The sequence below is a fragment of the Telmatherina bonti genome (genome assembly GCF_933228915.1).
Source record: "Telmatherina bonti genome assembly, chromosome: 17".
NCBI lineage: Eukaryota > Metazoa > Chordata > Actinopteri > Atheriniformes > Telmatherinidae > Telmatherina > Telmatherina bonti.
The window spans coordinates 14,269,272-14,281,295 of NC_136615.1; the positions used below are offsets into that span (position 1 = coordinate 14,269,272).

A 12,024-nucleotide genomic window follows, 5' to 3' on the forward strand; every position below is an offset into this window, starting at 1 on the left:
GGAAAGCAGCGTAACAAAGACAAATGAAAAATACTTGCACATCTTTAGTTTCAGGTTTTTATTCAAGTGGTGAAAACACCTGCATGAATTGGGATGTTTTTCAGTAAAAGACTACAGCAGCTACAGACTGCAGATTGTCTTCAAGGTGCAATCGCATTACAGTTCCAATGAAAGCTTCGTGCACTTCCTGATTAATTAATGTAATTTTCTCATATTGCAGGGAAACAGTCTGCTGTATTGTTTTTATCTGGGTGGAAAACATATTTGAGAAATGGGCTTAAATTTGATTACAATTAGTGAAAGTAAATGTCTAATTAAGCAATCTGCATTTCTCTGAACATTTCATGCACAGACTTGCATTGTGTTTTTGTTTAAACTGTTAAATGTATGTTTACTTCGTATCCTGCATGAAGAGTTGCCACTTCCTTGAGTACAAGATCATGTGTTGCTCGTGGTTCTCGCTTTTAAGAATTCGTATCACAGAAAAGTTGCTTTCTCAGGCTGTAATCTCCCCAGGTGCAGAAAGTAATTCATTGTGAAGTACAACAAAAGTTGTCTCAGTTCATGTATTTTATTCCTATTTATTACTGACATGATTTCACAGAAATAAGGCTACAAACCTATTAAATAAAGCACACTCTGCAGAGCCTCTCCTGAAGACAGATAATAGTTTTTTCAAGACAATTATTTGAAAAGGCAACACAGTCCCCCAAAAAGGGAGGGAAAAAAGCACTCTTCCACTTATTCATATAATCTCAAAATGAAGGTATTTATGAATGTGTAAACTATCCTGTGGATGATTTTAACTGCATGCAATAAAATAAAACTGAGGTTAAGGGGTTTCACTTTGCATTACAGAGGCATAATGGAGTAATGGTACCTTCCAGCATTTATATTCAATTGACTGCGCTTATATTGGTTCAGGGGGTCTAAATGTGTCAAACTCAAAATGCTGCATTCAGCGGACAGCAAATACTGCTTTAATATTTTTTATAAGGCTTTATCTAGTATGGACCGCTTATAGGCTGGCTCAATGATATATGCACTATGCCTGCTGTAGCTGTACAACATGTTCTTTAATGGACAAAAAGAACTAACTTTTCTTTATTTTATAGGCCATTTGATTACATCTGGTTAATTATGTTTGGTGATATAATCCCCCCTAAGCATGGGAAAATATGAAATTTTAATACATAAAATATAAAGATGTAGGAAAATTCTTTTCTCTATTTACAAAAACACCTGTCACACAGGTCTATACACATTAATCCATAAACAGCTAAATCCATTACCTGCATTCTCCTGCTCTATGTTTGGTCCTACAGTAGCTTTTCCAAATGCTTCTTCACCCTCATGGAAAGCCTTGAAAATTAGCCACCAATCATTTGTGAAGTCTAACTTTGGGAAGTTGGAAAGAATTCGTGCACAGTGTTTGTTCAGGCAGATTCGTCTCTGTGGACTTCACATCTGTCTTCTCACCACTTTGGGTGATTGAATGTGATGTTGTACTGCTTTGCCCAGCGTGCAAACACCTGCTTCTCTGTTATAAAGCGATGATGGTTTCCTCTCCAGCCGCTCTCATTCTGTATGTACATTATACATTCATCAGGCCCCCTGGGTTTGTAGTAGTGGTACGGCATCTTCTTGGATACTGGTTTTCTTCTGGATAGCGAAAGACTGTAATATTATGTTTAGAAGTTAGATGGAAACATACTCTCTGACTTGTAATTATGAGTTTGTGCGTTTTGAGGAATTATTATACTCACCCACAGTAATTTGGTGGAACCATGCCGTATACTTTAATGTTATCACACATCTCAATGGCTATGACCATTGTGAACCAGCCTGTGCTCAGCCATGAATGGGATTTTTGCCTGAACAGGAAAAAAAAAAAAAAAAACACAAACCAAACAAGAAAGCAGAGTTTGTGAATGTGACAATAATCAGAGATCAGGGTTTGAAACGGTGTGATTACGATGGTGCCATGAATACTGACCTATCTCGTCCTGTCTCTCTGTGAAACAGATTATCAAATCTGCGCATATTGTTTGGTGTGATGGTGAAAAAAGACAAGTTGCTGTAGGTCATGCTGACTCTCTGGATCAGTCTGTACAGGGTTCCTTTTGCATCCTTCCCAATCTTATTTGGGGGCCCCCAGAAAATGATGGTAGAGTTTCTGTCTGTTTGGTGCAGGAACTCATTAGGCCTTCGCACCACCCTGAACACACTAGCGTGAGCTACGACCCTGAGCGTAGTCCTGTTCCCGACATCAGACTCAAAACCCAAGGTGGGAGCATCGTTCATGCGAATCACACACTCTGTGTGGTCGATCTCATCTCCTGCTCGACTTCCCAGAACGTGGCTTGAGCTCGTCACCAGTGCACATTGATGACAGTGTAATGTCATACTCTGAGAAGGAAACAGAAACGAAAGTGTCTTAGTTTCACAGACAGTTGTACATTCCCATTAAGAAGTGTTTAACTTCTTCTAATCAATGTTTGAGCACATTTTACAAAATACAACAAGGAACTGATAATAATAATAGACATTAATAGTAAAATGATTGTAAAACCCCTCATATTTATGGATATTATTGATATTAATGAAGTATTTGCCTAATTTTAATGTGATGTTTACGTCGGCTAACTTACATCTTAAAGTGGTTCAGTACAGTTTGAATGCAAATGAAATCAAATCACATCTCATTTGTTGAGCACTTTTTATACCAGAAGAGCCCCGCAAAGTGATTTACATAAACAAAATTAAACATCAAAATAAAAATAAGCTTTTATATATGTAATTATGAAATTTAACCGACTTAAAAACATACCTAATTATTGATACTCTCACACTCATAAACCACACAAAGCCACCCCCCTTCCCCAGTCCCATATCCCACAAACTTCAAACCAAATTTTTCTAGCTTGATGCTGTGAAGAAGCCATATCTTGGGGATCTGTCCACACTGGGAGCTGCAGAGGCCGCCAACATAGGAACCTCCCAGTTCACAGCTGGTCAGACCACCCACCCAACAGACAAGGGTGATCACTGTGGCAACAAGCCTGCAGACTGAGTAGTCATGGCCACCAGCGTGGACGGTGCCCATGAGGAAAATCAAGAGAAAAAAGTTGGATTAAAAAAAAAAAAACCACACATCTAAAAAACCATGGAAAAAAAGAAACAACAGCAACAAATATAAAAGTATAAAATATATAAAGAAGTTAATAAAAGAAAAAAAACTGTGCTTACATAAAACTACTACTAATAGTAAAACAAAATAAAACAACAACAGTTAATAAGTTTCATTCAAATAACTTCATAAGAAATCATCTACTAAAAGCCAAGTTAAAAAGACTTTCTTGTTGTGTAAAAAATTACCAAAGAGTCTGGATGAGTTGGCAAAAGTCTAACCCGGTTTATTAGAATATGGACAAGTAAATAAATGGGTGGATAAAAGAAGAAGAAAGTAGTTCTATGGTTACAACCAGAGAAGCCGTTTAGTAGACTGAAGCGGTTCTGACCACAAGGTCAGAAAAGAGTCTTTTAAAACTTTGGGCAGGCTGACTTCAGGAAGATGATAGAAAATGTCGCCATCCTTGGGATAACTTGAGATATGGTTCTTACACTCCATCATTGTCCAAATCCTGCCCAGATCCTCTCCTGGGGTCATATTGCCCCAGACGAGCAATGTGGAGTTGTAAATGCAGATTTAGCTTTTTTTTTTTCTTTTTTTGGTTGTTTCTGTTTATATGTTCACAGATTGTCTTATTTTATTTATGTTTTATCATGTTTTTATTGTGTTCCTATTGTCCCTATAGCCCTTTCCCTCATAGACCAAGAGTAATGATGCAGAGCATGTTGAAAGAGAGACACCAGTAAGAACAGAAAAGATAAACTGTGAAATTTCCTCTTTAGTCTTTCGCCTGTTTTTTTAAAATGTCAACAGTTTGAACCCCTCTAAGGTCTTCTGCCAGATTGTTTCAAAAATGTGGAGCAAGAAAACTTAAAAAGGACTCATCGTGAGTCTTTGTATAGATGTTTGGTATGCAAGGACCCAAGGGCTCTGGAGGACTAAAAGAACTGTAAACCTGAGGGGAAAATCAAGTTACCACTGCTGGAAAATTAAGTTTCCCAGTTTCAGAATCACATTACACGCCATTTAGTAATGCAAACAGCATGACCAAGGTATGTGCAGTCCATTCTAGATCCCATGAACCTGTCTTATTCCGGTCCAACCTTTGACGGATCATGTCCACTACAGTGGACACCTACTTAAAGGCTGTTTTCTAGTATATTCATAAGTGAGAATGGTGTATTTGCAATTTTACCACTTCAGGAGACATTAGGAGTCCCCCAACCCACTGCCACTCACTGAAGAATTAACAAATATTGTATAAAATTTCATATATACACATACATGTAATTACCAACTTTACCTCAGTGATAAACAGGACAAGAAAATGATACTAGTCCATTTTTAGAGAATATTTCTATTATATAAATGTGACAATATATTATTTTATCAATATTTTTAAAGAACAGATAAAATAAATATAAGTAAAAAAAAGTCAACTAATATTAAAGAAAAAAAAACGTGTCTCTGTACATGTGTGTAGAAGAAAAATATTGAATGTAAAAAAAAAATGTGGCATTGTTTTTTCATGATTCAAGCATCAGAGGGTTAAAAAGCACATAGCTTTAACAAGAAAACATGGTTCCCAGCGCTGGAATAAAAAACACAATGCTGATTAGGTTTACGGGGTTATAAGAGAGCAAATAAGGATAAAAAAAAAAAAAACATTTAAGCCCAAAAACCTTTGTCTGAGGCGACTTCCTTCATGATGAATCTCTGTATTAGTCCAATTTATTCTTTCTCATGAAAGCATTAAAAAATACGGAGTCATTTTCTCATTTGTTTAAAAAGATAGTGGTAGTAAATACTGTCAGACATTCGTAAAACTCTCCCACAGGTGTTCGACTTGAGAACTGTAATAACATGTTTCCCATAAATAAAAAGTCTTATCAAAGCATTTGTAAGGATTTACCATCATCATGGAAGAGACCACTCCTACCAGGAAGGAACTATGTCCTGTCATGTTTTTCTTCCCTGACCTGCCGCCACTCATCAGCTGGAACTCGGTCCACATGGGGCTTCCTAATGGCCTCTGCTGTGTTCTCTGTGATCATCAGTCCCATTCAGTTCATCTGGTCTTCTGCCTATTTAGTCATGACTCACAGCCTACTTAAACACTCTCCAGTATCTTCCCATTATCAGCAGATTATCAGCAGACCAATGTCTAGTTGGTGTCCAGCGATATATGGATTGTCCCTTGTTGCCATCCCTGGATTCCTCTCCTTGCCCACAAAGAACACTCTAGCCTCTCTGATTTTCTAGGCACTGACCCTTGCCTTTGGACCCCCGAGCCGTGCATATTTTCCAGGCTAAGTACTTCACCTGCATTATAATCTTGACCTCATGCCTCCCTCCTGACCTTGACTCTAGAACCTGGACTCTCCCAGCTGCTCATGTCCCTGGATTGATCCTCTGCTCCTTAGCCTCGTCCCTCATTCCTTAAATAAACTGCTTTTTGTTCACAGCTCCTTTGTGTGTGGCTGAACCTCTGGATCCTCACAGTAACCCTTTACTATGTCCTCTAAGTAATAATTAACTATTTAGTATTGAGTTACAGAGGACTCTAACTATCAGGAGGAAGCTGGAGCCGTCCTTTTCTGTCAGGATGCTGCCCTGCAGTCAAACAGAGCTGGACAATAACCAGAATGAAACTTCAGGCTTTTAATATTTTTTAGTCAATATATCTGCAATGAGGTTAATATATTCACGCTCCCATGAGGACAATTTCTCTATAGAAATCATTTCCATACAGAAAAATAGATTAATGAAATTCTACCCAGCAAAGTCCAGCAGCTGCTCGTGTGTACATCACCAAGGGGTCGGATAATCCTCACCTCAGTCTGTTTACAGAAAGTAATGAGTTAATGGAGCATGCAAATAATAACATGCTCACAACAGGAGGAATAGTGAAAGGGGATTGGATGGCTGCTTTTAACATTATACCATCATTTGTCAGCGTATACTCATCATTAGCTGCACTCTCTATTCAATTAAACCAGTGTTTATTAATAAATAAGTGTCATCTTGTTCATTTGGATACAAAATCCTGTCTTTTTACTTTTCAGCATGCATCACTGAGAAGTGTGTTACATTCCTGAAATAAACTTCTGTCTACATTTATTATTTGCTCACTGCAGCATTCGTTTCAGATGCACCTCACCTCTGCTTCAACTCCTACCCCCCCACCCCCAGCTGCTATTTATAGAGAATCTGCACCAATGTCACCCCACATAGAAGTCTAGGGTTGATCCACCATTCCAGTGTTTTGTTTACAGCAATGGTCACTGTCTTTTTCCATCTGTCTTACTCAGAATTTCTGATGTAATAATTCATCTTTTCAACTGTTAAACCATTGTGTACTTGGCTGCATCAGTTGGCTGTGGTTCTGGTTGACCGAGGTCATCATAAAAAGCAAAGTTTTGGTTTTATGTGCCCAAAAGCTGTCTATTTTACTAAGTGTCAACTACATGAATGTAATGTTGAGTGGACAGGTGAGGTGGAACACCTCACAACTCATATCAAACCGACTGCAAACGTAACGGTCTCCAACCTGGAAAACACTTCATATGTAAAAGATCACTTCCCACAACATGATTGTGGTGGTTTGTTATGCTACAACAAACCACTGCTACATCCTGCTACGTCAGGAGTGTCCAGCATTGGTCCTCGAGGACACAATCCCGCAGGTTTACCATGTCTCCCTGTTCCAACATAAATGACTGAGTCATTGTTCAGAACATCATAGTCTGGTGGATCCATTTAATTAGTCAGGTGTGTTGGAGCAGAGATACATCGAAAACCTACAGGATCCTGGCACTTGAACAATGACTTGGAGAGTTTACTAACCACCTTCAGATCCTGTTAGTATGTTGGTATATTTTATTCTTCTAGTCATAAATAGATATATTGTCACATAGTTTTGCTTGCTTTCCTTATTTTCACTCCTCTTTTTTTCTCACACAAGATGTATCCAAGGAATGACTTAATCCTGTATATTTAGACATTTATCTATCATAACAGCCAGAATAGATTCATTTATCAGAAAAGAATTTGAAATATCTTATTTCAGAATCAAAATATCAGAACAGTAAATATTTAAGTAACACACATTTTCAGAATGATAATGTAGTTGCAGCCGACAGTTTTAAGACTCACATCTTCACGTGTTTGTAAAATGGCTGCATGCACATTTAATAATCAGTCCTTTTTTAATTAATGACACGAGCACCAAACACAAGGTAAAAATGTCAGACTGAAACTGGTTGCAATGCATCTAAACCTGGACTTCATTCTTGTCAGGCATCTTGTAAAAATTCAAGTTATAAATATTCAGCACTATTTTTGCATCAAAACAACTTCTTCCTTCACCTGAGAGCTTCTCATGGTAAGGTGGTTTGTTTCTAGTCTGTTTTTAGGCATCTTATCAACATATTTTACAAGTTAGACACCTGAAAGTGTCAATGGACACTGTAGCCGGGTTCCCCTGGTGATGTCAAGTGTAGATGCCTAGTTTATAACTGGTTCTTGGGTAAAACCAGGATTCTTACCCCGCTTTCAATCCAGTTTTCCTCCTCTGCATTAAAAGGTGTAACGTTTGCTGTGTGACTTACTTTGTTCCCGTAAACTGGAACATAGCCGTCCTTGAAAGACCACTTCTTAAGGTCTGTAGTCTTGACAACGTGATTTGATACTACGTGAAAGGGGATGTAGGAGCTTTCTGTGACGTTGTTGGAGCCATAGAGGATGAGGAGTGTCATCAGGATGAAGAGGGCGAGGAAGATCACCATCCTGTGGCTCTGCTGACCCTGCAGTGTAAGCAACAGTGGCGGGCGCTTAATTAAATACAAATATGAGATACTTACAAAGTAAATGTGTAGTATATGTGATGTTTGAGACATTTAATATTTTCATTCCACAACATTTATGTTGTTACGGGTACAAATGCTTCATTATGGATGTGTATGAATTTTAGTTTAACTTCCAGTTTATTTGTTTAACACATTTACTACAACCCCAGTTGCCCAAAGTGCTGAACAATAAAAACAATGCACAATTTCAGATTAAACTGCCCAATAGTATGTACAATTTGAGATGAAAATACAAATTATTGAAACAACTACACTAAGTTTGTAAGGAAAGCATTTCAACATTTGATAAATTTACTCATCAAATGATGCTTTGAACTCAAATAAATATTCAATTATTCCTGGAAAAAAAAACAACTGTTAAATCAGTGATGATACATTAAATATAATGCAGTTTTTATTTTCCCTTTACTGCATAAACAGTAATCATCTACAGGTGTAATACAGTCACGTGTTACTTTACTTATTTATTTTTTAAAATATCTGATACTTTACATTTTCAGTGAAGAGCAGTAACTACCAGGCTTACTATAAAACCCTCAAGTTTATATTTATATTTTTCTGTCATGCTCTTTGGTTTCTTGATGTGTTTATCTTTGGGCTTGTCTTTCTTTCCTTGTGTTCACGTCTTTTTGCAAGCTTTTGTATTTTTAGGCAGCATTTTCTTTATCATTTTTATATAACATTTAGTCTGTAGTTGTTACATTTTTTTAAATCCTTCTTCCAATTTCCCTGCCATCTGCAAAAATTACTCCATGATACAAAGTTGCCACAAAAAAAGAAAGATCACACACTTTTAATAATTTGTTGGATTGTTTTTATCTTTAATACCATCAGGCATAATGCATTCACTGTGACATTGGTTTGATAACCTTCCACAATGTCATAAGATTTATTTCCATCCACTGTTGCATTAATTTTTCAGATTTTGTTTATGTAGATGGAAGAGAGTCTAACCACTGTGCAAAGTCTTCTCCAGCACATCCCAAACACTCTCAGAGGGGTTCAGGTCCTGACTCTGGTGCCCAATCCATGTGGTAAAATGAGTCCTGGTTCTACAGCATAATCTGCTTGTGCGATCAGGGAAGAAAAAAATCCATTTGTGGAATAACCTGGTCCTTCAGCATATTCAGGTAGTCAGCTGATCTCATTCTTTAGGCACATAATGTTGCTAAACTTAGACCTGACCAACTGCAGCAACCCCAGATCAAAGTACTGCCCCCACAGGCTTGTAGGCATGATGGCTGCATCATTTCATCCTCCTCTTTCCTTACCCTGATGCTCCCGTCACTCTGGAACAGGATAAATTTGGACTCATCATGCCATTCTTCCATTGCTCCAGAGTTCAGTTTTTATGCTCCTTTAGTCTCAGTGATTAGTCATTTTCTTATAACTACCAGTATTTCTTATAACACAACTGGCTACACAGCTGTTCACTCCCTTGAGTTCCCCTCATATTGTGTGTGCGTGTGAAAATGCTCTTACTTTCAATATTAAACATTATTATTATTATTATTATTATTATTATTATTATTATTATTATTATTAAGCCCTGTTGTTTTTCTTAAGTTTAATTTCATCAAACTTCTAAGTGATCACTGATTATCATGATTCAGGATTTTTTCTGTCAATTTTTCCCCAATAGATCCAAAGGTTTATATTTACAATTTAGACTTCTTTGGCTTTGTCCCAACAACTTGGTGCCATCCCTCCATTTTCCAAGTAAAAAAACTCTACTTTGTCTCAGGCAACAGTGATCATTTAGCAATCCAAAAGGCAACCGGACTGAAGGGCCAAGAATGAGAATTGGAATTGGCCCCTAAATTAATTAATTTAGTAAGCTATTAAAGAGCCGTGGGGATGAAAGTTATAATTGATCTGAATTTATAATGAGAAAATATGAGTAATCATTAATGTTTAACAGTGCATGATAACATTCCATGCAGAGATAATGATCATTTTAGAGTTTATTACTGTTTGTAAGTACATCATGTGTATTATTACCGTGTTTAACAGCACTGTTATTCGCAGCCTCCATCCAGGTTGCTTATGAATTAAATGTGGGGGTGTAAATGCTTCCTACATAGATGGAAGCCTCCAGTAGCCTGCTTAGTGATGATGGTGATGATGAGAAGCAGGAGGTCTTAGTGCCACTCCCTCCCCTGGTTTGGTGTCTCTTACCTTACCGTTGAGCCTGAGCCCCATACTTTCCGATCAGATCCAACACACGGCCTGTTACTGTCTGTCATCATACCTGAAGGGAAGAGGCGCTCATTCATGTCAACTCATTTATGGACGCTTCCTATGAAAATAGCTTTTTTTAATATTTCTCATAGCTTCTGTTTTTGTTTTTGTTTTTTGTTTTTTAAATACCAGCAACACTATAATTTAACGGCTTTTTTTTTTGGCATCTCGTATCGATAAAACGTTGAGAGCATCCAAGGCAGTGAAATGTAAACATTTGGAAAGAAACCCCATCTTGCGCAACCGCTTGCCTTGCGCCGCTACCGCTCCTTTCTTCTTCTTCTTCTTCGCTGGCAGTTTGGCAAAACGTACATCCCGCTGATGCGGAACCGGTACAAACAAAACTCAGGGTATGTGATCATGTTATCGGTCCTGGTCGTTGATCTTACCTTGTCATGGTGTTGGTGGTCTCTGTCTGGTGTGTCCCTCTTCCCTCTTGTTCCCCATCTTCCTGCGCCACTTGCTTACGTCATCGCAGCGTCCTCCACTGCAGCAGAGTTCAGCAGCCCAACTTTCCACGGTGGATAATCCACTGAAACCATACCCCTTCCTAGAAAACTCGGTCCATTAAATTTCCTCATTTAAAAAAAGAGAAAAATATTAAAACTAATTTAAAAAAGAAAACTAATTTTAAGGACTTCTAATGAAAACTGACAAAGTGAAGGACTGTGTTCAGATGTACATTGTAGTGGAGGTTTTATGTTCTAACATATTTTCATATATTTTATAGACCTGAGCATATATTCATTTTTGATTTCTGGCTTTGTGGGCTTTCTGAAATGGCCATGATGAACTTAAGAACTTAAGCTTAGTTACAGAGTATCTGCTTATTCTCACATAGCTAATGTGTAGAGGCCCTGAGATGTTTGCATTCAGACATCTGGGATCTGATTAACTAGAACACTCTTCCTTTGAAGAGTTTTACAACTAAAGAGTCAGACACCCCGGGACCATTAGGGAGATTATAACTTAGTGGTCAGTTTGACCTCAACTTTTTAAGCAACAACAGACATTTCTTGCTTAGAATAACATAGGTTTATGACATGAAATGGACGTACTGTAGGCGAGCGGTTAAGTAGTTTTGTGTAGAACTCTTTAGAGCATTTCAGACTTCTGCCTTTGGACCTCTGAACTGTTTCTCCAAATTGCAATTTGTATGACTTTGTTCTTTCTTATTTTCTGTTCAATAAACTTTGTAATCTTTTTCACTTCAGAACCAGACTCCTTGTCATTGATAGACTTTTTTCCACAACATATATGATCCCCTAAGTAAATATTTTAACAAATTAATTTTTGATGAATATTTACAAGATTTCAGATTTCTTCAAAAACCTGACAGAATCCCTCCACTATCTTTCAGTATGTTGCAGCTAAATTTAGATTATTATGCTCTGGAAATATATCACCGATGATTTCACTTCCGCATAAAACTAAACAATAATTTGTCCCAGAAGCAGATGGGTTTCTTGACAGGCCAAATAATTTTTTTTATTGTCTTTGTTTCCAATTATTCTCAAACATATTCATTGATTTAAAAAATATTATAGGTTATTACGTATCATGTATGTACACTTTTGGTCAAAAGTTTGAGAACAGCATTGTCTTTCCATTTATTTATTATTATACAGAAAGGTTTGTAAGATTAAAAGGTGGGACATCGTGGGAATATGTAGCACCCACTTCAAAGGCTTGATTAACCTCCATTGCTGCAGATTCCTGTTTATTACAGTAAAATAACACATCCATAATAAAGATTAATATTTGGGTCATTCAGTCGCCTGA

At 37.4% G+C, this 12,024-nt stretch overlaps 1 protein-coding gene across 1 annotated transcript; it reads right to left on the minus strand.

Moving 5' to 3' along the window:
• Positions 1-101: 101 nt before the first annotated feature.
• st6galnac6 (ST6 (alpha-N-acetyl-neuraminyl-2,3-beta-galactosyl-1,3)-N-acetylgalactosaminide alpha-2,6-sialyltransferase 6) lies at positions 102-10,699 on the minus strand. Its single transcript, XM_079256643.1, has 6 exons — positions 10,632-10,699; positions 10,180-10,252; positions 7,744-7,938; positions 1,997-2,409; positions 1,767-1,874; positions 102-1,677 (listed from the first exon to the last, which is right to left on the minus strand). Exons 2-6 carry the CDS (start codon positions 10,201-10,203, stop codon positions 1,476-1,478), a joined length of 942 nt encoding a protein of 313 aa, XP_079112769.1. The 5' UTR covers positions 10,204-10,252; positions 10,632-10,699; the 3' UTR covers positions 102-1,475.
• Positions 10,700-12,024: the final 1,325 nt, after the last annotated feature.

What these genes read in the sequence shown, in the direction of transcription:
- st6galnac6 (XM_079256643.1), bottom strand. Translation starts at nt 10,203, where the DNA reads ATGGGGCTCAGGCTCAACGGTAAG. An exon ending in TTCCAGTTTACGGGAACAAA is followed by an intron (nt 2,410 to 7,743) that starts GTAAGTCACACA and finishes TTTCCTTCTCAG; the next exon opens with AGTATGACATTACACTGTCA. An exon ending in AGAGAGACAGGACGAGATAG is followed by an intron (nt 1,875 to 1,996) that starts GTCAGTATTCAT and finishes TTTCCTGTTCAG; the next exon opens with GCAAAAATCCCATTCATGGC.